At 38.9% G+C, this 27,813-nt stretch overlaps 2 protein-coding genes across 9 annotated transcripts in view; one reads left to right on the plus strand and one right to left on the minus strand.

Annotated features, from left to right (window-relative positions):
• dpr19 (defective proboscis extension response 19) overlaps window positions 1-27,813 on the plus strand; it is a 1,424,328-nt gene that overhangs the window by 362,713 nt on the left and 1,033,802 nt on the right. The window lies entirely within an intron of this gene.
• Window positions 16,453-25,671, minus strand: LOC137239749 (protein TIPIN homolog). The gene is made up of 2 exons (XM_067765372.1): window positions 25,537-25,671; window positions 16,453-17,151 (listed from the first exon to the last, which is right to left on the minus strand). The coding sequence occupies exons 1-2, from the start codon at window positions 25,669-25,671 to the stop codon at window positions 16,453-16,455; spliced, it is 834 nt and encodes a 277-aa protein (XP_067621473.1).

Below are 27,813 nucleotides of genomic sequence, written 5' to 3' on the forward strand. Positions count from 1 at the left end.
TTTTTATATGGTTTTCGTCGGTTGAAAATGGCGGAATTTAAAAATAACAAAAGAACCGTGAAAATCATTTGATTGTCATATGACAGTCAGTAGTGACAACATGATTAAATCGGATAAACTGTTCTCGCATACATAAAATTCCGTTGAGAATTATGTATCTGTCTCACATGCATAATGGTATCTGCTGTATGCTCTTTTGTTCTGTACCAGGTGTCCGAAGCTTTCCCAGTTTGAGTCCTTTTTCATGATTATAGGCTGTCGTTGGGTACATGCGGACATGCGTGGGCGAACAAAGGAACATACATCAATTTTAGTATCAATGTTTACGTCATCGCAGGATCAGCATTGTCAATTACAAGTGTGAGTGTATTAGTAAAACTATCAGCGTTTCTTGTAGGGTAGTTTTCTTCGCATTCACGGTTGCCACTTTGGTCCGTTTGGACCAAAAATGGCCCTTCCAACCCCATTTGGTCCGCTGGTCCCTTTTCTTCAATTTCGATCCTTTTTAGGCAGTAGCCACGATTGGTACTTTTCTTTCTTTTTCACTCAGGTAAAAATTCACAATATTGCCCAAAAATTCGCCACACTTTCGTTAGCCCCCATATAATTTTGAATTTACTTCAATGGAACTCTCACCATAAAAAATTGCTCAGTCAATAAAATGTACCAGAACAATAGCATTTCACCTAGGATATAATTTATGCTAGGCATTAAAAAGAAAAGTAAATATAATCCTGGAAAACCTTAAATTTTTTTTATTTATTTAAACACTTCTTAACCGATTGTGTTGAAATTTTATCAGGATGTACATATCTGTATGGGGTATATTTAGGTAAAATTTTGTTGATACCCGAACCCGGGATTTAGAGATATCGGCAAAAATATGAAACCGGGTAACCGTCATATATTTTATACTCGTTTGTTAATTTTTTCTCTACACCACAGTAGTATACCATCAATTGCCTCTTCTTGGAATATTCATGCAAGGAAAGTTATTGATGTTTGTACATGGGGCAAATATACGAAATTTTCCCCAAAAATTGGCAATCGCCAAAAAGTGTAGACAAAAAATTTAATTTTTTTTTTAATTTTTGTACCAAATTTGTGTTTCTTTTCATTTACTTTTAAATAAAACCTGGTTTAAAAAAAATAAATAAACTTTCTACACTTTTTGAGGATTGCCAATTTTTGTTGGAAATTTCGTATATTTGCCCCATGTACAAACATCAATAACTTTCCCTGCATGAATATTCCAAGATGAGGCAATTAATTGATGGTATATTACCGTGGTGTAGAGAAAAAATTAACAAACGGGTATGAAGTGATAAAAGTAAAATTGTAGCTGTACCCACAAAAAAACATGCTCCTGAAAAAAATTTACTCAACCAAGTGCTTCCACTTTTCTGCCTCTACCTTCAAAACTGAAAGGGGCACATCGAATTTGAAGCCCCAGGTATTTTTAGTCCCTGATAGGCTATTATCGTGCATAATCCAAATTTCAATACTCAGTTGCCTCAAAAAGCTATAAGCAAAAAACTGTCAATATTGAAAATGACAAAAAAAAAAGTATCGCTACTTTGATTGATGATAGTTTTGAGTATTGGAGGGGGACATTAATTTTGCTCATACTTTTAGAATCTCCGTCTCAAAAAAGCATTCAGTTTAAATTCCATAGTGTCTCAGCGATGCCTCAAAATTTTATCGAAAAAATTCAAAAAAAAACCAAGGGTATCGCTTGAAAAAGTGTAAAAATCGACGTTTTTTACGTTTCGAAGTTCTGCAAAAACTTACTATCAACTTTCTTGATTTTAAAAATTATCAGATCTGGTAGTCAAAAGGTCAAACTTAATGTCCTTGTACTTTTTCTGGCCTTAAGTTTTTTTCCATGTGTAAAACCCGATTATCCAAAAAAGTAAAGGTTTTTGGGATTTGCCTTATATATTGTAACGAATTTAGGGAAGTTCCTCTTACTCCAAACCTTCTGCTAACGTTCGAATCGCTAAACTGTTGAATAAATAACTCCAATATTCAGTAATGAAAATGGGCTTTATTAGACTACTTTGAGAGTACTTCACAAGAACACTTATACTTTACACCCAATAGCGTGCTTAAATCAAACTAATTACTGACTACTCAGCTTGTACTGCTTAAATACTCTATTGCCTTGTCCGCATATTTCTCCAAATGTCTAGACGTTTCTCCTTCTAGAATTTACTACTTGGTTACCAGCTATATGCATGTGTATTTGTAGTTTATAGACTCTCGCATAGCCATATGCGTGTGTATATGTGAGTACTACTTCGGCTGATGATTACATGTGTTTATGAGTATCTCTCCGTTGCCTTGTATGTATGTGTGTAGATGATGATTGATTTGTTTACGTACACAGGAGTGGCAGCTTGCTTTATTGTTGTTGTGCCTTTATTTAATAACCTTAGTGATGTGAGTTTCATTTACTGAGGCTAATGTTCGTCACACTGCCCTCCACCTAAGTCTGATCGTCCCGATCAGACAAATCTTTCGATATAACCGCTACGTACTTACTTAATTGGCGCTTAACCGTCTAAACGGTTATGGCCGTCCAACAAGGTACGCCAGTCGCTCCTTCGCTCCGCCAACCGTCGCCAATTGGTCAAATAAAGGGAGTTTAAATCGTTTTCCACCTTGTCCTTCCAACGGAGGGGGGCCGCCTTCTACCTCTGCTTCCATAGGCGGGTTCCGATAGAAACACTTTCATGGCCGGAGCATCATCTTTCATTCGCATAACATGGCCTAGCCAGCGCTGCCGCGGAGTTTTAATTCGCTGGACTATGTTGATGTCTGTGTATAGCTCGTACAGCTCATCATTAAATCTTCTTCGGTACTCGCCATCGACAATGCGTAGAGAGATCTAACCGCTGCTAGCCTCTCCAAATTAACCTCCCTTCTATTTCGTGGTTTTCCAATGGTGTGTATGCGGTAGATGGCATCACTGATCCTCTTCACGACTTTGTTCGGGCCTTCCCAACTGCACCAAAATTTGGATTGAAAACCTTTCCGCCTGTGAGGGTTGTATAGCAGTACGAAATCTCCCTCTAGGAAACCTTCGGAATTATTGTTCTTGTCGTACCTGTATTTCATCCTGGATGTAGATGGGTTCTGTTCTTTTTTGTTTAAAAATATTGCAGCAGTTGCGTATCCAATCTTATTAATTTTTAATAAATCTCTCAGGAATGGAGACTTCATAAACGCTTGGAAAGTAACGTCTATTACCCCGATATTCAAGAGTGGTAATAAAAGCAATGTTGCCAACTATCGTCCTATTTCTAAACTTTCCACTGTTTCGAAATTGTTTGAAATTGTAGTTAAGGATAAAACATTCTTCGCAGTAAAGACATTGATTTCAAGCTATATCAACATGGTTTCATGCCTGGCAGATCAACTGTAACTAATTAGCAGTATTTTCTGAATTCTGTATTTCCTCATTTAATAGGAGGGCACAAGTTGATACTATCTATACCGATTTCGAAGGCTTTTGACAAAGTCAACCATTAATTACTAATATCTAAACTTGCTGGCTTGGGCTTCCATTCTGGTATGCTATCTTGGGTGAAGTCTTACTTGGCAGATCGTAGCTGTCTTTTTTTTGGTAGATGTTATTTGTTCGCGGTCGTTTCCTGCCACTTCTGGTGTACCTCAAGGGAGTGTGCTGGGTCCCTTATTATTTGTTATCTTCATTAATGATATACGTCATTGTTTCAATTATGCTAAATTATTATTGTATGATGACTTGAAGATTTTTGCATCAATAACGACTCAATCTGAGTCCACAATGCTCCAAGCTGATCTTGATAACGTGATGGAATGGTGTAGGCGGAATCGCCTGCTTTTAAATATAAGTAAATGTTTTAGTATTACCTTTGCTAAAACTCGAATTGTTCTTCCTGTTTCTTATCATATTGGGGACTCTACCCTGAGGGTTGTTGATGAAATATCAGATCTTGGTGTATTCTTTGATGCGAAGTTTATATTTCACAGTCAGATTAATTATGTCATTGCGAAGTCTTATTCCACACTCGCGTTCATTCGCCGTTTCAGTATGGATTTTAGTGATCCTCATACTTTAAAACTTTTATTTACAACCCTAGTGCGGTCTAAACTAGAATATGCTGTTTTCATTTGGAGGCTGTACCATGCCTGCCATATAGACCGACTTGTGCGGAAGACGAACGCATACTCCCCAGGGAAACGCGTGTCACTCTTGCTCAACTTCGTTCTGGATACTGTAACAGGTTAAACTCTTACCAATCCAGAATCAACCCCGACATACAAAATGTATGCTCCGCTTGCAATGTGTCCCCACATGACACCAACCATCTCTTTAATTGTAACGTGGAACCAACGCCTCTAACACCCCTTTCCTTATGGTCCACCCCTGTTGAAACAGCAAGTTTCCTTGGACTCCCTTTAGAGGATATTGATGACAATTTGTGATCGGTCGCGGCTGTTAGGTGGGGCGATGCACTGCTACAACAACAACAACAACAGCGTATTAAAAAAATATTTATGCGATTTGCCCTCCGGTCTTTGCGTTTTCACGATCCTGTTCCAACATACAGTTCTAGGTGTCTTTTAATTAACCTGAAATCTTTAGTGAGTCGAAGTTCAATGCTTTCATTGACATTTTTATATGATATCATCAATGAGACGGTTGACTCGCCCTATCTTTTAGAACGTATACGGTTCAGTGTACCATCGCGAACCCTTCGCTGTCACGATTTTTTCTGGTTAGACAGATTTAGAATGACTTATGCTTCCAATTCTCAAATTGCTAGGGCAATGAGGGAGTTTAATTTGCTGTATCCTATAGATATTGATTTTGCATTAAATAAATTTAGGTTTAAACTGCTATTGAATGAAATAATTTGAATATTAATTATTTATTAGTTAAGTTCTGCGCCCATGCGCCGACAGAGAAGAAAGACGATGAGGTGAAAGACACTTTTTATGGACAATTAGAACGCACATACGAGCGCTGCCCCCGTCATGATATAAAAGTCGTGCTTGGCGACTTTAACGCCAGGGTGGGCAAAGAAGGTGTTTTTGGCCCTACAGTCGGAAAGTTCAGCCTACACAATGCAACTTCTCCTAACGGACTGAGGCTGATTGACTTTGCCGGTGCTCGAAACATGGTCATATCCAGCACGATGTTCATGCATAAAAAGATACATCAAGCTACATGGCTGTCTCCAGATCGAAATACTCGCAGTCAGATCGATCACGTTGTGATAGACGGACGGCATGCCTCCAGTGTTTTAGATGTGCGCACTATCCGAGGACCTAACATCGACTCGGGCCATTATCTCGTTGCAGCCAAAATACGCACCCGCCTCAAAGCGGCTAAAACCATGGAACAAAGAACACAAGGAAAGCTAGACGTCGAAAAGCTTCAATCACAACAGACTGCCAATGATTTCTCAACTCGACTCTCACACCTGCTCTCTCAGAGCACAACTCATCCTGAAGGAATACAGGATCAGTGGGAGCATATCTCCAAAGCACTTCGTACTGCCGCCGAGGAAAAAATTGGCCAAGAAAAAACAAATGGTACGATGAAGAATGCCACGATGCAACCTAAAGAAAAGGCGCTGCCTGCAGGGCTACGTTAAAAGCGAGCGCGACAAGAGGAGTGTGTGAACGCTATCGTGAGTTGAAAAGGGAAGCGAGACGCCTTTTCAGGAAGAAAAAATCAGAAGCAGAAAGGCGTGAGTGCGAGGAGCTTGAGCTGCTAGCCACCAGGAATAACGCCCGAAAATTCTACCAAAAATATGGCGACAGAAGGAAAGTTTTAAGACCGGGGCAAACTCCTGTAGGAATGAAAACGGCTACCTTGTAACTGATGTCCACAGAGTGCTTAGATTATGGAGGGAATACTTCTCTGCTCTCCTAAATGGAGGCAGCAATTCACCGCGCAGAGATGAAGAACCCGATCCCGCAATCGATGATGATGGAATATATGTCCCCCCGCCCGATTATGACGAAGTTAGAATAGCAATAACCAGATTGAAAAACAACAAGGCCGTGGGCGCTGATGGATTGCCTGCGGAGCTATTCAAGTTCGGCGGCGAGGAGTTGGTAAGGCGCATGCAACAGCTTCTTAGCAAAATATGGGCGGACGAAAGCATGCCCGACGGTTGGAATCTAAGTGTTCTTTGCACAGTCCGCAAGAAGGGATTAGTGGGGATGATTGCAGAATTGTTCGAAGTTTTTTATGAGAAAAAAAAACAAAAAAATGGCGAAATTCGAAAAATCTCGAAAAACTGAAAAATTAAAAAAAAAACTTTAAAAATTTTTTTGTATTTTTTCCGAAAAGTACATTTAAAAACAAATTTACGTCTTTCGTAAGCTATTAGTGACAAAAGACGTATATTTTCTAGAACCAGGCTCCATTGGTACATGGAAAAACCCGTCCTTTGAATCCAAGGTCGAAAAAACATATGCTCCTTGTAGTCTATCAATAACGTCGTCCATAAATGTCATCGAAAAATTATCTTTGACGATTTTCTTATTTAACTTGCGAAAATCACAACATAATCTCTTACTTCCATCTTTATTATTTACTAATACGGTGACGCGTAACTAGATGCACTCGGTTGGATTATGCCTTCATGTAACCAATCTGAAACTTATTTATCTACTGTACTCTGGCTGTCATATGACATTCTTTGCGGTCTATAAAAACCCGTAATGTCATCGGTTACAAAAATTTTCAACTCCACTGGACTTTTTACATTTTTGACTGGAATATATTCATCAACTAAATCTTTGATTTTAGATTTATTTAATGTATTTAAATGAGTGAGATCTACATCAGCACTAGCTTTTCCCTCAATGGGATACTCTTCACAAAGACAATTAGATTCATTTAATAAATCGTGGCAAACTATTTCATCATAGTCATTTGAACAATCTGCTATATCCTGCTTTTCTTTTATTATTTTTTTATTGCAACTTTCGCCTTTCACTAAGTTACTCCTTTTCTTAAAAAACTTGACTTCTTTCTGACTAACTTCGATGTCAACAAACTCTAGAATAGTGTTCCCTATTATGATTTCGTAATTAGTCGCTTTCCTACCAACCACGTAAAACTTTGGCATTATTTCTATATTGTCAATCAATATCTTCATTACGACGAATCCACTTGTAGCCACCTCACTATTACATAAACCACGTAAAACACGTTTTTCATATTGCAAGTTTTCACTCAAATTTTTTTTTTTTTAGCCTATATTCTCTGAGTATACACAAGCTAGACCATGTATCTACCAATGCACTACATTCAAAATTACCCATTCGTATTTGTTTGAACTTAAGACCACAACTTTCGTCTATAATATTTCCACGTTCTTGCTTAGTTTTTCTCTCTTTTTTAGATTCAGATGACCGATGCCCTATTTCATCACATCGAAAACACTTATACTGTTGGCTTTTACAATCTTCATCCAAATGGGTAGAATCCCCACACTTACAACAATTTTTCTCTTTTTTACCACCTCGATCTATTTCTTCTTGCTTAACCGGCACTTGTTTTTTTTTAAAGAATTTGTAAAGTCCGGTTTGTTACACATTTTTCATATATTTTTATTTGATTTTTAAGCTCACTGATTGTCTATGCCTGGTATAACGAAAACTTGTTCATCTTCGAGTCCGGAATACCCTCTACGAAATAGTCAATAATACTTTCTTCATCCAAATGGATGGGCTTGGCAATTTCCATTAAAGTATTGAGATATTCTCGCAATGTCTCGTTATATCTTTTTTTTTTCTATTTCGCAATTTCTTATGTATATCGGATGAACAACTTTTTGTCCTAAATTCATCAATCAATGCTTCTTTCAATAATACCCAATCAGTCAAACCCTCTAATATAAAGTTTTGCGGCACTCTTTAATAATTGTTTGCCATAAATAAATTTTTGTATATTATTCCACCCAACCGCGGAAGCATTTTCTTCAAACTCTTCTACCTAATGCATAACATCTACCGAATCTGTGCCATTAAAAACCGATAAATTCTCTTCAATGTCATGTTGCCCGCCGACAGCAATGTCTTCATAAACTGAAACATTAGACACTTGATCATCATCTAAATGATTAAGACCGAAATGTGGGATAAATCTGTCTTGCAACGTTTTTTTTTTATATCTGACGTGTCTAAATCAAGCTCCCTAAGTGTCCGTCTTAATGTGTCACAACTCATAGGTAATACAGTATGTAAATCCATCCTAATCGTATAAATATGTAATATTATAGATTGAAAGTTAAATTCAATTACACGCTACACAATAATGAAATGTAAATATTCGTATATGAAAAAAAATTTGAATTTTTAAAACAACACAACATTTTAAAATTATTTCTTTTTAACAACAAAATATTGACATCAATAATAAAAATTTTCATTTAATTTATTATTTTCTTTTTCAACGTTATACTTAGCTTTCTTCACTTATCCTTTGTCTCCGTACTACTTTTCTGATTTCGCTTGAAGGCAAAATTTGTATGCTGTGTACTTCTCTCTCGTAAAATTTATTTTCGGCTTTCTTCTTTTTATATATGGGGTATTCCATCCCATTTCGACCAATTTTGAACCCGACCCATTTAGAATTGGCTGAAAGTTTTTCTTCTTTTTCTAGCTTACGAAAGACGTTTTTCAAAATTTTTTAAAATTTTTCATTCAACTCAAAAAAAGTTATGAATTTAAAAAAAACACCGTTTTTGTTTTCAAAATGCTATAACTTTTTCAAAAATTGACCGTTTGGGATCTTTTTTTTTTAATTTGTTTTAAATGTACTTTTCGGAAAAAATTCAAAAAATGTTTTAAGTTTTTTTTTAATTTTTCAGTTTTTCGAGATATTTCGAATTTCGCCATTTTTTTTCTCATAAAAAACTTCAATCTGCAATCCTGCAATCATCCCCACTAATCCCGGAGTGGGCCGATTTTTTCTATGTTTTTTTTTATTTAATTGAAAAAAAATTTTTTTTTCAAAAATAAAATTTTTTTTCAAAAATAAAATTTTTTTTTATCTATTTTATTTATATAACAAAAAAATGTAAGAAAATGATTTTTAAGTATTCTCTTCTTTGTATATTATGGTAATCTACGATTAAAATGACTCGCTTTCGCTGTCCAGCAAATGCATTAGGCCGGATTACCATAATAGATATATAAAGAAAATAATACTTAAAAATCATTTTCTTACATTTTTTTTTGTTATGTAAATAAAATTGATAAAAAAATTTTTATTTTTGAAAATTTTGTTTTCAATTAAATAACAAAAAAAATATAAAAAAAAAATGCGCACTCCGGGATTAGTGGGGATGATTGCAGAATTGTTCGAAGTTTTTTATGAGAAAAAAAAAACAAAAAAATGGCGAAATTCGAAAAATCTCGAAAAACTGAAAAATTAAAAAAAAAACTTTAAAAATTTTTTTGTATTTTTTCCGAAAAGTACATTTAAAAACAAATTTAAAAAAAAAAAAGATCCCAAACGGTCAATTTTTGAAAAAGTTATAGCATTTTGAAAACAAAAACGGTGTTTTTTTTTAAATTCATAACTTTTTTTGAGTTGGATGAAAAAATTTGAAACAATTCTGAAAAACGTCTTTCGTAAGCTAGAAAAAGAAGAAAAACTTTCAGCCAATTCTAAAGGGGTCGGGTTCAAAATAGGTCGAAATGGGATGGAATACCCCATATGTATATGGCACACTTATTTCTGTTCAGTTTTCACTTTTGATATACACAAAAACGGATTTTAAATTTATTTTGATAATTGAACGTTTTTCTGATTTTTGTTTTTTTCATCATAATTTTGGTAATTTTAATGATTCCTTCGTTTTAATAAATTTTAACCATATAATTCTTATTGTCTCTGCAAATTGAGTTTTACATTTTATTTTATTTCATGGCGTTCAAATCTCCGAAATCTTTAATTTTACTTTAAATCCGTGTGGGATTTAGCGGCGTTCAAATCTCCGAAATCTTTAATTTTATCTACTTTAAAACCGCGTGGGATTTAACTTAACGGCATATCCCGGTTGAGCCCCCAATTATTTGTAGAATAATGATTATATTTTATTGAATATTTAGTTACATATTTACCTCACTAGGGTAGGCACCTTGTAGTTGGTGTGAGGGCTTAGCCGAACTCCATATCGCCCGACTATTAGGCGGAGCTGTTTAGGACTGGCATCTACGCCGTTTCGCCTCATAGGAGGGCGGCGGGATGTCGGTGACCACGAACTGCCAACCCCCTAATCCAGGGTCTTATGCGTGTGGCAGTGTGTATTGTACGATTTGCAGCCAGGGGATAAATTCGGTTGTTGTTGTTTTTGTAGCGATAAGGTTGCTCCCCGAAGGCTTTGGGGAGTGTTATCGATGTGATGGTCCTTTGCCGAATAAAGATCCGGTACGCTCCGGTACCACAGCACCATTAAGGTGCTAGCCCGACCACCTCGGGAACGATTTATTTGGCCACATCAAACCTTTAGGCCGTTCCCTCCCTCCCCACCCTCAAGTTCCATGAGGAGCTTGGGGTCGCCAGAGCCTCGTCTGTTAGTGAAACAGGATTCGTCGCGGGTAGGTGAGGTTGACAATTGGGTTTGGAGAAGCTATATATTGCGCTGGCAACCTGAAGGGTTGCGCTACACAGCCCCTTGAATCTGGTATTTTAGTCTTTAGTTATTCTGATCCCCTAACCCGCTGGGGGATAAATTCGGTTGTATTCGAACGGAGCCTTCCCGATACCGGGCCACCTCGGGAAGTATTGATGGCCTTATCACAGTAAGGGACGGTTCTTTCCCGGTATATAATACTGGACCGCTGAGCCCGCCTTGTCGGGCAGGTGGTCGTACGACCAAGATGAACGACTCATTACCTGATTGTAATAAGGACGATGATAAGAGCAGGACTGAGTCGCAAGCTAAGGACGACAAATACCCATTAAGCGATGCGTCGGATTCGGGGAGCGAAAGTAGTGCTGATTCAATGAACTCCGTGTTGGAGAAGCACACAAATGAAAACGGAGTAGAAGAGTGGAGAAGGGTACGGAGCAGAGGAAGTAAAAGAGCTCTCTCGCAGTACCGTGCAGCACAAAGAATTGTACAACGCTTGGGAGTAGTGGTCGACCCAACAGAAGTGGAGATCGAGCGCTTGAGATAGGCCCATGAAGCGGTAGAAGTAGGTCGAAAGCAGTTCAAAAGGTTTGCTTCGAGAAACCCTCGGTTCTGTAACCGGAGCCGGTACTAATAAAGAAAGAGAACGGGGAATGGTCACGTAAAAGTGAGGAATCCCTTGAGGTGCTTCTCGACACACATTTCCCATCGGGAGACGGTTTAGAAGAGCCAGCAGACATCACTCGCACTTCGATCACGGGCCCAGATGGTATATTTCAATTATTTTCAAGTAGGGCGGTCGTGGAATGGCTTAAAATAATATTCGATGGGTGCATAAAACTGAATCATGCACTGCACTCTTGTTGAACCTGCTCGTGTAGCTTCCCTAACAAAGGCGGTGAATATCGGTCACAAGTATCCCAAAGACTATAAACCCATTAGCTTAACATAATTTCTGCTCAAAACCTTTGAGAGGCTGATAGATGTGTACATAAAGTCCACCGTGGATGCAAAGCTGCTCTCCACAACACAACATGCGTACACCAAACGTAAGTCGGTAGACCCCTCATTGCATAGGGTGGTAATAAGCATAGAGAAAGCTCTGGAATATAAGGAATATGCTCTAGGAGCTTTCTTAGACATTGCCGGGGCTTTAAATAATGTTTCTAAATGGGCAATTTTGGATGGTCTTAATTACATTAAAGTACATCCAGCCTTAACGAGATGGATCGGCTGCATGTTAATTTGCAGGAAGATTACATCACAATGGGGATTTTACGAGGCCACGATATCAGTGGACAGGGACGCGTCGCAGGGAGGGATGCTTTACCTCTGCTGTGGACGCTGGTCATCAACCAAATGCTCAGGCAATTCGATGAGGGACCCGTAAAACTTAGGGCTTACGCAGATGACGTTGCAATTGTCATAAGTGGAAAGTGCCTTCCAACGATTAGCTCTTTGATGGATCGGGCGCTTCGGGATATTCATACCTGGGCATCAAATGTCGGGTTGAAAGTCGACGCGAAGAAGACGGATATGGTCTTGTTTACAAAGAGGTACAAGGTCCCAAATTGGATGAGGCCTAAGTTAGGAGGGGTGACCCTCCAGGAGGAACCTTGCACAAAATATCTAGGAATCATCGTAGACAGTAAGCTGTCATGGAAGCTCAACGTGGAGGAGAGGGTGAAGAAGGCTTCAACGGCACTTTATGCATGTAAAAGAATGCTGGGGTGTACGTTGGGCTTATCGCCCTTTCTTTCTAATTGGGTTATTATAGCGATTGTAAGCCCTATTCTATACTATGGAGTTCTTGTTTGGTGGAAAGCCATACAAAAAGCAACCTACCTCAAAAAATTAGAGGGGTATGCAGCCTACCAATGCTTAGCATTACGGGAGCCCTGAAAACAACCCCGGCGGCTGCACTGTATGCCATTCTGCACATTCCACCTGTAGACCTGGTAGCAAAGAACATCGAGTTAATAACAGCAACCAGGCTCGGTGCCGCGGGGCAGCTTGAGCGCCGACCATACGGCCATAGTAGTATAGCGTCATCAATCACAAGGTGAACAGACTACCTGATTCCCCATCTGCGCTTCGAGGGTGATTTTAAGGCCACAATAGAGGTGGACGGTTGGCGCAAGGGTGCTCAAATGGCGGATGACGCTATAAATGTATACACAGATGGTTCCAAAGTAGTGGAAGGAGTAGGGTCTGCGGTATACTGTACTGATCTAGAAATAAACAGATCCTATAGGCTGCCGGATTACTGCAGCGTTTTTCAACGGGAAATGGTAACCGTAACCAAAGCAGTAGGAACTCTGGAAGAGAATAGATTGTGTTGCGACCATGTTAACTTTTATATTGACAGTCAAGCAGCAATTAAAGCAATAATCTCGCATAGCAAATCATCGAAATGCATGTTAGAGTGTAGGCAGTCCCTGGAGAGAAGGGACAAGGAGAAGTGTACATCTATATTAGGTCGCAGGGCATATGGGAATAGATGGGAATGAAAAAGCGGATGAACTAGCTAAAAAGGGCGCATCCCTTGAAGCTTGCTCCGTAGACGTACAATTCGACTGGGTAAGATTAAGCGAAGGCGAGAGGTGCACATGATCGACCAAGCAGGAAACGCGTGGGTTCAAGCGCGGGGGGCTGTAAAGTGTCGAAGATTATGTGTAGGTCATACAAAGTTAGACTCACAAAGTTGATTCTATCAATCAAAAGAGAGGACTGCATACGCATCAGGGGTTTTCTGATTGGACACTGGCTTCTGGCGTCACATGCCTTTAAGTTAGGTTTGGTCAGTGATAGCAGATGTAAGAAGTGCGGGCTGGAGGATGAAACAATCGAGCAAGTTTTGTACTCGTCCCCTGCGCTTGCCAGGCTAAGACTCCAGCTATTAGGAGTGATACAGCTGCCAGATCTAGAAGCAGAAAGTGGCTTAAGTCCTAGGAAGCTTCTAGTATTTGCCAAGAGGGCGGAGTTATTTTATAACATAGGTCTTGGTTTTTGATAGGGTTTTTCAGTTTGGTTGTTAAAACAAACTTCTGGTAACACTACGGATTCATTCAGTCTATGTGAGGTCCTCATGGACCAGTTCAACCTAACCTAACCTAGTTACTTATTTTATTACAAAGAATATTTTAATACAAAGAAACGATTTCAATATCTTAATGCTTTCGAAAATTTTACAAACTGAAAGGAAATTACACAGATTCCTCCTTTATAGATTCAAATCATTCGTTACATTATACAATACAAAACCTCCTATATTAAAATACTAAGGTATTATCTTCAGTAGATTTGTCTGAAATTCTAAAAACTGAAACGCAATTACATAGTTACATTATAAAATATAAAACCTACTATGTTAAAATACTACGATATTATGTTCAGTAGGTTCGTCCAGATCGGGTTACCTTTCTGTCCGAAGTGTATAATCCTACATAAATCTTTAAGATAATATATTTCTCGTTTCGGAGTTCCGTTAAAAGTTACTACTGATCAAATTAAAAATATTCCAATTGACAGATTAAAACACGCAATAATTGAAACAAAAGACAAGGAACACTAAGAAGAATAAGAGTTACGTTCAATTTGTTTAATGTTCAATTTTCTTTGTGAATTCAATTTATTAGTTTATTCAATAATTTTAATTTAATCTTTTGATTTGTTAGATTTCAAAAATTTTCATTCTGGTGAAAATATTTATAAAATATAAACATACATTTAGGCGTGTTACTTAAAATAAAAAAGTGGTTTCAATATACTACACCTGTCTTCTTTCCGTAGCTTAGAAGTATGCCTTTCCATAGCTTAGAAATATGAAGCGTTGTTACCGCTGCCAGGAACCGCATTACACTTCGCTACGCATGGGGAACGAGCAAACAAGGTCACACCCTATTTCATATGAAGAGCACGACGAAGAAGCAAGCGCCGAGGAGGTGCTCTCATTCACGTCACTAAAGACACTAGATCATGGGCCCAACAGGTAGCAGAGGAAGAAATGGAAGCGATCGCGAGAAGCGCAGCAGCTTTAGCCATCGCCCCAACTCATAGCGGGGAAGCACGACCCTTTCTACCGCTGCTTCAACATGAGAAGCGGAAAGCGCACCCAGACAAGGGCACCTTGGTGTAACTGAAACACGGGGATGGCGCGGAGCCGCGTCCGTTCTGCTCATAACTACGCTCCACTGATAGAACGAACCCGTATCTACCATGAAAGGAAGGTACCACCACAACCATGGTCCAACGTCATGCGACATCTGCTGGCTTCAGGACAGGCCAGTTGCAGGACACACACTAAACAATGACGATCACCCAATGCTTCACAGATATTTCTCCTTAGCTATTATACGCATAGAGGCAGGCGGACGCCTTCATTTGATGCGCGTACCAAGCTACCTCTGCGCGCCGACAACCATGATCAATCCAACCATCTCCACCTCGAACGGCTTAGCATGGCAAGACACACCAAATTTATTCTAGTGTTGAGCCGGAAATTTAGAGTTACCGCCCGAATTACGACACAAGCTACAGTGTACTCGTTTGTATCCAAGCACGAATATTGATTTCTCGGTCGCCACACCATTCCAATTTATGAAGCTAGCTGACACTACGTTTTGCCTATCCGCGTCGCTGCTACTCACGCTCGGTGCCGACGTATAGCCAACATTATAATTATCACGCAACCGACGATCTTCGGACTGGTTATTTCCGGAGCGTTCCAGTAATAAGTTTCTGTAACCAGTATGACCTACCTAGAAACATATCTAATTGTATACCTATAGCAAAATTTACCTCTGAATAACAAGGTGCATTGAAACCAAGAAAACTCACGGCCTTGAACACAAAAATTTTTTCTCTATTCATTGACAGCATCATCAAGAGGGGTCTCCCTGCTGTTACTGAACAGGGCGAACTTATAACCATATGACGCCAGAAGGCAGTGTCCAGTTATTATGCCGTTTGTGAAACTTAAGTCTTATCTTTTTAGAGATATGAGCCACTTTGTGAGTATAAAATCGTAGGTTTTGCACACGATCCTAGAAATTTTGCAGCCTCGCTATTTTGTCCCTGCTTGATGGATCATATGCAGCTTCTGTCTCCCTTTAATTTTTCGCAAAGAGATTGAGACGTCTATCGTCGTTTTGGCGAGTGTTGCACCCTCCTTTGCCAACTCATCGGCCTTTTCGTTACCTTCTAGCCCTTAATGACCGGGAACTCAGTACAGATGTATGGTCCAGCCTGAGCAAAGTTTCTCAATGATTTTTTGCATTCCAGAACTCTTCGTGATGAAGTACTGTGTGAGATTATTGCCTTAATCGCCACATGACTATCAACATATATATTGAAGCGACTGCAGCTTAAGCACACTTCCTCCAGGCTTTCTGCTGCTTTCTTCACGGCTATAATTTCCGCCTGAAAGATGCTGCTGTAATCTGGAGTTCCGATCTGGCAGTTAGCTTTGTTTCTTCTTGTCTCTTCTTGTATCTTGCTATACGGATATTATTTTTATTTATGTAGTCAACTATCTCTGGGATCTTGCCAGTTAATCCATTACAATTAAGTTGCAGAATTCTGAAGTGCATCGGGGGGGGGGGGGGGGGAACTCGTTACTCTGGGAGACAGAGATGGATGAGGGCGCCTTGAAGGATATAGGCTTTGTCGAGTGTGCTGTCCAATTGCTGCTGGTGTACCTTGTCTCAATGAGTTGGTACTAGTGTTTTGGCAGCAAGGTGCAACGAATGTACCGGTCGGGCGGTTGCCGTTTCTAAGCATCTATTAAGGTGGCATAGGCCTAGGTATTAACTGCATTGCTGTAGGGTGTAGAAACCACTACATAACGATTAAATGATGGTGTAGCAAATGTGTTGCAACTTGCGCCAGTAAATACCGCACCATCACCGCTACCATTGTTATAATGGGCAGGCGTAGTTGCACTACTGCCCTTATGTATAGGCATACGTGTCGCTAATTTGGATATGGCAATTTGTTCTAACAAATTGCCAAACTCATCAAATGGCTCCTCCGCTTGTTCACCACCAGCAGCAACGCCTTCTTCTTCATCGTCATTTTGCATTTGATCGCAAGCCTCTTTTAAATGGTCCACCAAGCCAAGGCAATACCGTGAATTGTGCACTTGTAATGTTTTTTTCTTGCCGATGCGTTCAACGTGTGTCACTACATCGTCGAATGTGTAATTTGGATACATGGGATGTGTCCAATATGTCGGACGGCGAATCACTTCATCCAGATCCAGACCTGAGCCTCCGAAATTAATATCTTTAAAATAGTCTTGGATCGTATGTATACCGCGTGCTCCAGTTAATGTATCAAGCGATAATTTGGGGCGTGAGCTTCGTACTATGCGTGTTTTGGGTTCACCTTTATATCTTGTGGATCCCCATCCAGGGCCGGCTCTACGATATACGCGAACTACGCGATCGCCTAGGGCACCAAGTTCTAGGGGGCACCAAATTCGATAAACACTTTTGTACTAAAAATCCTTTTTGCAACACAAAAAAAGAGAAATTTTGTAGTGGCCCTATATTTAGTTTCATTAAAAGAAATTAATTTTCACCTTAGTTATATTTTACAACACAACTTGTCTGGTCTCATGGCCAGTTTAGTATTTTGTTGACGATACCAATGTCGGTTGCGAGTGGCGAGCGTAGCTTTTCGAAACTTAAATTAATCAAAAGGTACTTGCGTTCGGCCATGACTCAAGAAAGGCTTGTCGGTTTAGCATTGCTATCAATAAATATCAATAAAAATATCTAAATTGCTCAAAAATTAGATTTAAGTAAAATTATATCAACTTTCTCTGAGTTGAAGGCGCGGAAAATGAAGTTTTAGTAAACTCTAAGATAATTAAAATACTTTAGTGTGTTATATTTTCATTCTTAAGTTGAAAAAAAAATATATATATATTTAATATGCAAAAGAAATTTTTTTTTTGTTTTATTGACGCTAAGTTTGAATTTAATACTTCTGATCTCTAAATTTTTGATATCCAATTTCTTTCTATAAATACGGGAGAAAGAGGCCGCAAATAATAACTCGCCTAGGGCCCCAAATTCTCTTGAGCCGGCCCTGTCCCCATCTTCGCCATCGGCATGAGGACCACCTTCATTATCAAACGCATCTTCTCTGCCTAAACCTTTTTCTCATCGCTTGGTAATTCATGCCCAGGTATATTAAACTTCATGTGCCCGGGATATAAAACTTACGTACACGGTCGGAAGTCTACATTTGTAGCAAGCATATAACTGCATGTAAAACCACGATAATGTTTAGATAAAAATACTTGTATGGTGATTATTTGACATGTACGTGTGTACTAAGGTTTTTATTTAAAAATATTGAATTCAGGTAATAATTTTAAGCCAAAATGTATTAGTTTTCAGGAACTGAACAGCATTTTCGCAAAGTATATGTTTCGGCATGAGCATCGCACACTGCTTTTTTACACCAACTACAGATTTTGCGTGTAGTGTTGACAACAGGGATATGCTGGTTGTTTATCGCTGGAAATATCAGGTAAAATGGATAAATCACCTTTAGAAGTGGCAGCAATGGATCCATCTAGTGCCCTTTCGATAGCTGTACGTGTTTGGATGTGTCCCACCACCCGCGGAACTTTAGAGAGTTGTTCCATTGCTGGCATAAAAAGCTGCTTGGCCGAGCTCCGCAAGAACTTTCGTCGCGCGTCTGTACGACGATCTTATGGATTATTTTCCGAGTAAATGATGAATGGTGCAAGTGCACTTATACATATCTAGCAAGTTATAAAACGTGGCCAAAGGCCAACACAAAGTTTTGCGTTTCCTTGAATATGCAGAAAGCATTTATCCATTCCGTATACACCTCCTTTGTTTGTATTGTAATCAAGGATATATTGTGGCTTGTTTTTCTTTTCAACTACAATTGAATCTGTCAAAGGTGTACTGGCAAGTATTATGGTGCTCTGCCTCTTTTTGGGACGTAAGATACCAAAGAAAACTTTCCATCGAGAAACCGGAAAATGTTAGGCTGTTCTGCTCGATTGCGATCAGCCTTCATTTCATTTGGTACAAAAGTCTTATTTTGGCGAACAGTACAAAGAAGAGCAAGACCTTTGGACATTAAATACTTGCCAAAGAATAGCGATATGAAAAAATTGTCACAAATTATAGTCCTTCCTGTGTTCTCCCAATGGCATACAAATCTTTGCACAACACTTTCTCCTACGTTAGTTGCTCGATTAGTTTTTGAGTTATTTCCCATATATATCTCTTTGAGTGGATAGAACGATTTATATAATATTTTGCATACATTTAATATAATGACTACAAATGTAGACTACCGGCTGCAAGATGATGTTTTTTTAAAGTAGGGGCTGGGGGTCAGGTAAATAATCGTTCCAGTAATATTATACTCTTAATCGACTCAGAATTGATAATTAGGAAGCTACTGAAAACCCCGGGCATTTTTGTTTCGGAACTTTTTGTTTTATTTGACTTTTTTCCCCAAATTGCCACAAATGTAGACTACCGGGCACATGAAGGTTAAGCAGGTCCTCAACAGCATCATCGCCGTATATAGCGGACACAGCATATATAGTTTAAAAAGTATTAATTTTTAAATAAATGTGACACCGAAATAAAAGACATATTAAATTTCTCCAAATTGCGAAGTACATTTACGTCAGCTTTCGATGTGTGTAACCATAGTTTCGCATTTTCGTTTTTCAGAAATGAGTTGTCGAGAAAATTAAGGAACCTGAAACGAAATAAAAAAAGAAGAAATTAGAGGAATTGTAAAGAGTTATAGTAATTGGAAAAACCATACTTACCCAACCACGTTTCCTAGATTTTCCATGAATGACATTTGCTAAATGAACCGAATAATGTTGTCACTCACACAGCATTTTTCCCCTAAAGCAGGGAACACATTTCCGCCGACACAATAGGATAACAACTCGGATCTTTGCGGTCCGATAAGCCCGGTTGTTATCACGCTATGTAGCTATGTGGGTGTTCTACACAACTTACCAACAACCATGGTTCGAGACACAAAATAAAAGCTGACAAAGAAGTTTGTTAAGAAAAATTCCTAGTTTATTTGTATGCTGTTAACATAAAAGAACAATTAAAAAACTAATCCACTCAGCACGAGGGATGCTTCCGCTGCCTATGCAGCACCAGCGAGGAAGCCGAGGGTACTTCTTCCCATAGCTACACCGGTAAGGTGCGAAACCCAGGTGCCTATTCTGGTGCACCTTTGGGGCGGTGAAGCAGCTGAGCATCCGCACACACACTGTGCATTGGAACCTCGTTCCGCAGGCGAAGTTCGCATGCGCAAGCTGCACCCAAAGGACTCCTTCGTGGCCCCGATAGAAACGGGTATACCACGAAAACCTGGACGATGGCTGGAAGAGGACCTAAAAATAATATACACGTGAGATGCCGTTTTCGTATGGACTCCCCAACAACACCAAAATGCTGCAGTGCTGCCATACAGAGCAATCTTGCCTCCAAAACGGGGAAAAAACAAAAAAGAGCTGGAGAGATGAAAAAAGGTTGACTGCACAACGTACGTCTCTCTGTGACGACAACTGCCGCTAAAAGGATTATCTGACCTATTGGAGCATACACCTTACACTAAGTTTGATGCTGTCAGCAATTCGAAATGATAATTAACAAAGTCACTTCACCACAGAGTCTCGCTATTCTGCATGTCGAACTGACGCGAATCTGTGCCCGTCTTTACATAATTTCTAATAAGCCTGAAAGCAGACTAGCAACACCGCATGGTTGTCTTACGGGAAAATATGGGGTAGGTACAGCTAGCAACTTACAGTTCCACAAATTAGCACAATTGCCTATGTAGGCTATTTCCATCAGTTTTGTGTGGCTGGGTGGCAGACTGAGTTGTCGAAGTACCCAATAATGCCAGATTTTAATTTTCACAAAAGAGCCCAAATCAATCCAAATGAATTCGTTTGATTTCTAAAATATTTTTTGTATTATTTCAAAGTTTTCTTTTTTCACACTTAAAAATTAGTGGTGGGATTATTTTCGAATTATATTCGAATAAACGAACAAATTTATACGTTTCAAATAATTCGAGTAATATTTATTCGAACTTTGTGTTCGTTTATTCCCTTCTATTTATTCGAATTCCCTTATATTTATTCGAATAGTTGGAATAGCAAAATAAAAAAATTATTTTTTTCTCACGCTCATCGCTTGTACATATGAGCATGCACATGTACATATTTATACATACATATATTTATATGTGTATAGTTGCATATGTGCATATATTTTTGTTTGTTTGGGGTTGCTTTGTTGATATTCATTTATTTCGTTATATTTACGTAACCAAAGTTGTTATTGAGTCTTAAGCTAGAAATATCGGCGTCATTGTCGACTGTACTGATCATAGAACTTTGTTTATAACTAAACAAGTGTGTAAATGTTCATACATAAATGTAAATGTATTTTAATAAGATTTATATCGTATTGTAACGAATTTAGTGCAATTCCTCTTACTAAACTGTTGAATAAATAACTCCACTATTCAATAATGCAAAATGGTCTTTATTAAAGTACTTCACAATAACACCTCTACTTCTCGACAGATAGCGTGCTTAACTCAAACTCATTGCCATGCCTTAGCTGGCGCTCTTTTATACTCTTAGAGTTCCTCGTTTTCATATTTCTAGGCGTTTCCAGAATATGCTATTTGTTTACCGGCTATAGCTACAGATGCACATTTCTCATATGCGCGTGTGTATGTGGGTGATACTTGTACAATTGATTGCCTAATTTTGGGAGTATCTCAGCTATATGCATATGTTTGTGCGCTTCTCACCGCTGCTTGTACGGACTTGTGGGTAGACATAATGATTGATTTGTTGATGTGTATAAAAGTCACTGCTTATCACCGGCTTAGAGATGATAGTATCCCTTAGTGTTGCTAATATTCGTCAAACTGCCCTCCGCCCAAGTCTGATCGTCCCGAACATTGTTGGCCACCGTGGTGTGATGGTAGCGTGCTCCGCTTATCACACCGTATGCCCTGGGTTCGCACCCTGGGCAAAGCAACATCAAAATTTTAGAAATAAGGTTTTTCAATTAGAAGAGCGGGGTCGGCCCTCGGCAGTGTTTGGCAAGCGCTCCGGGTGTATTTCTGCCATGAAAAGCTCTCAGTGAAAACTCATCTGCCTTGCAGATGCCGTTCGGAGTCGGCATAAAACATGTAGGTCCCGTCCGGCCAATTTGTAGGGAAAATCAAGAGGAGCACGACGCAAATTGGAAGAGAAGCTCGGCCTTAGATCTCTTCGGAGGTTATCGCGCCTTACATTTATTTATTTTTTTTTTTTGTAATTCGTCACCCTTAAAAAAATATTTTTACATGTCATTGTCAACATTTTTTGCGAAGTCTGATGGTTCAAAAGATATTTAAGTTCAATGTTAACTTAATTGAAAACTTTAGAAAAAATTTCCCAAAATAATGCTTGAAGTAATCCATTTTAGACGTAACAAAATTCTAGTAGAACTAGTGACTAGTTTCAAAAACGACTGCCTGTCTGTTTATGTCGCTCCTTAAAATTTTGATAATCTTTGAACGCGTTAAACGCTGTAATATAAATACCCAAATGTGCATATAAGCATATTCTAACATATGACATTTAAAATTATTTTTTTAATCGTGACCAGTTTGATGTTTATACAAACCAAAAGATATCAAAAGAAAATGTTTCCATACAACTTACATACTACTATTCGAATAGAACGCAATATTTGAATAATAAGGAAAGGAATTCGAATAAATGGAAGCAAATAAACGAATAAAAATTTCGGATAATTTTTATTCGAATAGTCCCACCCCTATTAAAAATGTTAGGTCACGTAGGCGACCTTGCCGCATTGTTGATCGTTAATATGTCAAAATCAATCAATTGATACTGATATAGTCAAGATTATTTTAAGTGCCACTCGCAAATTTGGAACACCATCTTCTCCATACGAGATTATAAAAGTAAGTAGTTCTAACGGAGGTTTAGATTTAATTTCTTTTCTACTGCGAAGTAATATTTGCAGTCACATATTTCGATAAAATGTCCTGTTCCATCGAAATCTGTATTATAAAATTCACGCAAGTTCTTACAATTTCTTTCTAAGTCGTTATCAACATCATCCTTGTTTAACAAATTTCCAACGTCTAAGAGGAATCCAAATTTGAAATAAAGGTCATATAGTCGTGTAAATCTTATACTTATTGCTTGTTGGAGGCGATCGAGAATGATTTTCATAACGCAAGAAATTTCACATTCTGCGGAAAGACCAACATCTCTAGCCGATTCTCCGGGCATTTTGCGGAGCCTTACACGTTTTATTATAATAGTGTCCCATTTTTCACAAATAGACTTCGCTTTTTCTATTGCTTCTTCACAGATAGTGTCTCGAATTTCGGACAGTTCAGTCGCTAATGATTTAAGATCAGATACGCTTCTCTAAAATTCATCCCCGGATCTTGCAGCCTGAGCTGCACACGATCAATCCTCCTTAAGATTTCAAACCAGAAACGAGCAACTGTTATGCAACTAAAATTTACTATACTTTGCAACAGAATTGCAGATTCGCTTCTGGTGTTAGTTGCGTTGTTAGTATCCTCTGTTAATTGTTCTAAATGTTCTTCTACATTCTCTAGCCCATCGACGATAAAGCTAACTTCTTGTATTCTGGCGCTCCACCGTGTTCCAGATTGGGTTTGACAGTTTATGTTAAAGCATTTTTTAATATTTCCCATCGTAACGTTGAACGTGAGACATATGCTTTCAATTATTCAACAACCTGTCGCAAGTGTTCGGGATATATGCGCATTTTTTAGTATAGAAAATATTTTCCAGAAGTCAGTTATAATAAAAATACAAATCATCCAGGAAGTTCTGTTTTCCGGACCATTTGACGCGTCCCTGTGAGTATTGCCCAGGGCGGGATGTCCCCTTGCGCAGTTTACGCCAAAAATGACCGTATTTAATTGGAATTGAGAGATGGGTTCATCTGGGGACTCACGAAAAAAGATCCGTTGAAATTTCTTCTGTTGAAAATTTACAAATATTTAGCGATACATCTTCTCTATGTTGCTACTAAAGACGAATTTAAACAGTATCCATCTGAGAATCAAGATCGTAAGAAGGATTTGAAGGACGGGACCGGGAAGCAGAGTATCGTTCAAAGTCACACCATTGTCTGAGGGACACGAAGAATTAAACACAACTCTCACCTTCGTAGAAGTACTTTCTGGCTTGCTTACCGCATGATGGGGTTGGTAATAGGACTCGGGCGGCCTTGGTCGGATTTCAGACATATGACCTAACTAACCATATTCTTTAAAGACTCTCGTATACTCCTCTCCTAAAGAGGTGTTTTTGGCTAGCCTACCTTCACAGCGAAAATATTACGAGAACGCAGTTTTACGTGAACACCCCAAAGAAATATATGCTGAGAAATTCTTTTGAAAGGGTCGGAAGACCGTATATCTCCCTGAATCCGTTCGCGTCGTAGTGGATCGCGTTACTTGGGATATCTTCTAATTCCCAAATTGTTGTCAGTTGTTGATTCAAAGCGATTTCATTGTAAAAAGAGGCACAGGTCGTCGCCTCTTTGTTGGCGTTGGTCCGTCCCGTAAGTATACATCCGAATATCGTTTCCTGGATGAGAGAATTACTCTAAAAAGTCCTTCCGAACCCCCTCCAACATGATTTGCGGATAGACATCACTCCAAGCACAAGACCAACTTGTTCGTTCGCAAAAGAATTGGCTGTCCGCTAGTTCAATTCCTGGATTGTTTTGTTGGATAGCAGGGCCAATATCGAAGGTTGGCAGATTGCCTGTCAATTGAGGTAACACTAACCCCTTAGTGCTGATGTATACCTTTGAGGCCCTTTTCCACCTGATTTTAGCGTATTGGGGTTATTGTCCTGAGGACTCCTCTTTTTAAGGCGCACAAATATGCAACCTGTGCCCCAAGATATTTTTCCGAGCGGTGAGTACAACGGATCCTCCGATTCCTTATTAGTTTGGAGCATGTAGTACTGGCCCCCCTCCACGGGTCGGGATACGTAGAGTACCCTCCAATCCCGTTTTGGTAAGTTGGTGTTCTGCACTGCAGCATGCTAAGCGTGTCTTCCGCTTTCACCACCCTGGGGATCCAAACCTTGGTCTTTGGTATCGTGGGGATAAGTGCTCTATTCACCACCTTATACCTTACGCCTTCTTGTTTTCAAAGGTCTGGTCGGTGAAAACCGGAGTCTCAGCGTTAGCTCCCTTTAGTATCATCGAAGCTGGAGTCTAATTGTTATCTCGCTTTAGCTTATTGACACCTGTGTCTTTGCTTCTCAAGTCATTATTGCCTTCCTCTTCCTGTATTACAGCTTTTTAGGTACATGGCTTTCCAGTATTTATATATCCCTCTTCGATCCGCTTTGCAGATTTTGAGGTATGTTCCTGTCATTCCGGCAGACTCGCCTCCTGGTTCTTGGACTGGGGCTTTTACCCTCCCACTTCTGCCTTTTAAAAGCAGGCTTGCCCGGTTCAGCCAATCGCTGCCTCTTGCCTCTAGGGGCTTCTTCCTCTTCAATGCGGTTGCAAAATTGAGGGTTGTTCGTAGCAGACCTGTCGTCTGTGAATTGTCTTCGATATTCTTCCACTGTCCCACGGGCCCATGCCAACCGATTGCTCTCATCGTTGGTTGGGTGAACCACTGGGCCCAAGCGCTGCATATTTCTTAATGCAGACCGATATTTTGAGATAGTTTTCTTAAGCTCGCTATCTCGTTGTTCCCGTTCTAACATTAATTCTTTGTCTGGGCTTGTATGCCGCTACTTTACCGAGCGCACTGACTGCACATTATCATCGCTATCCGGGTCCGACTCATCGCTGATAGCGATTTGCTCTTCCCCGGCTTGCGACGTCATCGCCTTTTCTTTCACATCCTTACTTTCTCTTAAAGTCTTCGAGTTCATCTTGGTTGTACAACCACCTGCCCAAAAGGCGGGCTCAGCGGTTTAATGTTAAAATATGTGTATAAAAATCATCCATCATAACAGCGCCCCTTGATGTGGTAAGGCCATCATTACTTCCCTATGCGGACCGGTTAAGGGAAGGCTCTGTTCAAATACAGCCGAATATATACCTTCGCTGCAAATTGTCCAATATGCACTGAGGGATACTATCATATCTAAGTCAATACTAAGCAGTGGCTTGTATGCACATCAATAAATCAATCATTATGTCTATACATATGTCCATACAAGCAGCGGAGAGCAACGCACAAACACATGCATGTATCTGAGATACTCCCAAAAGTAGGCAATCATCTGTGGAAGTATCAGTCACATATACACGCGCATGGGCTATGCGATAATCTATAATAATCGTGCATCTCTCTGTAGTTAAAGCTTGTAATTTTATAGCTGGTAGTAAATTCTAGAAATAGAAACGCCTAGAAATATGTCAACGAGGAAACCAAAGAGTATAAAAGCAACAGCTGAGGCACGACGAATCAGTTTGTTTTAAGCACGCTATCTGTCGAGAAGTAGAAGTGTTATTGTGAAGTACTTTAATAAAGGCCATTTTGCATTATTGAATAGTGGAGTTATTTATTGAACAGTTTAGTGATTCGAGCGTTAGTAAAAGGTTGCAAATAAGAGAAATTGCACTAAATTCGTTACAATATGTACATTTATTAAAATTGTTATTAATAAAGCTTTTTACAAAATGTTTAGAAATATTATTTAAGTTTCACATACATATTCTTATTTAGTATATGTGCCTTTATTGGTGGATACAACATTGTTTTTAAATGAACCACTTTAAAATTTTTTGTTTCTTTTCCTATCATATACGATAATAAATATTTTCATATTTTATTACAGAAATTTGCTGTAAAAGCGTATACACCTCATTCTCCAACTCAAAACTTCTTTAATTTTGAACCTTATAAATTAGGTTGGAAAAAATATACAAACATATTTAATAGATAAACCGTGCCATACATCAACAACATTTATCAACTTTATGGCTTGGTGTTTGGTGATATAGTGTTTATTGCCAATTTCAGGCTCTTCTGTTTTATCATCCACGTCTAATTGTCAATAAGGTGTGATGATATACTAAATTCTCTCCAAAAATCAACGCCAAGTATTAAATCTTGAGCTATGCTTCACACAACATAAAATTTAATTCTTTTTGTTTGACCTTTGAACGCTGCCGCCATATACTATTTTTTTTGATCATCTGCTGTACTTATCGTAGCAGCGTGAGTAGACAATTTGTGCTGGTCACAGATTTTTTTAGCTAAGTTATTGCCTAAACAATCCACCTGCGCTCCACTGTCTAACAATCCCAGATATTTCCTATCTTCAATAACTACTTCTGCATATGGCCTAAGATCATTTAATTTGTTAGTTATTGAATAGACTAGGTTACTAACATTTTTACGATTGGTTTTAACTTTCCGCCAAAAATCACTCATTCGTATTGTAGATCGTTTTGTATTCCTCCTTACTCCCTAAAATCGCATTTCGTTTTTCTTTATAAATTCTAAGACGATCATTATATGGCATTATTTTAAATACTTTTTGGGTAGACTCTTTTCTAGTCACGCTTAGTCTCTCCCTATCTTTACTATCTTCAGTCAGATACATTTTTATATGTCCTTGCGAAGGTTCGTCATCGCTTCTCTGATGTCAGTATCGGTTCTATGTTCCTCGAAATTTAATCTTAGTGCCTCACATAAACCTGGCCAAGTAACTCTTTGAACTGATCTATGATAGCGCCAAAACCAGTCTTTCGCTTCTATCGTAAAGAGAATCTGCGCATGCTCACATAGTACGTTAAAATTTCCCGCTAGAGCATCTACAACTTGAAGTTTTCTACGGCCAATTTTTTGATCCGTCAAATTCGATGTCCCATCTCCAAATAAGTTGGGATATTTTGCCAGCGTGAGTCACACTAGACACATCACTTAGTCCGAAATGATTATTCCTCGGCAGGGCATTTTTTAAGGATTTTTCACTAGGTGGCCAAAAGAAAAATATCTCCTCGACATGACTGACCATACCGGTCAGCTTTTGAATATTGCCATTTTTGGTCAAAAAAAAACA

The sequence above is a fragment of the Eurosta solidaginis genome, chromosome 2 (genome assembly GCF_040869045.1).
Source record: "Eurosta solidaginis isolate ZX-2024a chromosome 2, ASM4086904v1, whole genome shotgun sequence".
NCBI lineage: Eukaryota > Metazoa > Arthropoda > Insecta > Diptera > Tephritidae > Eurosta > Eurosta solidaginis.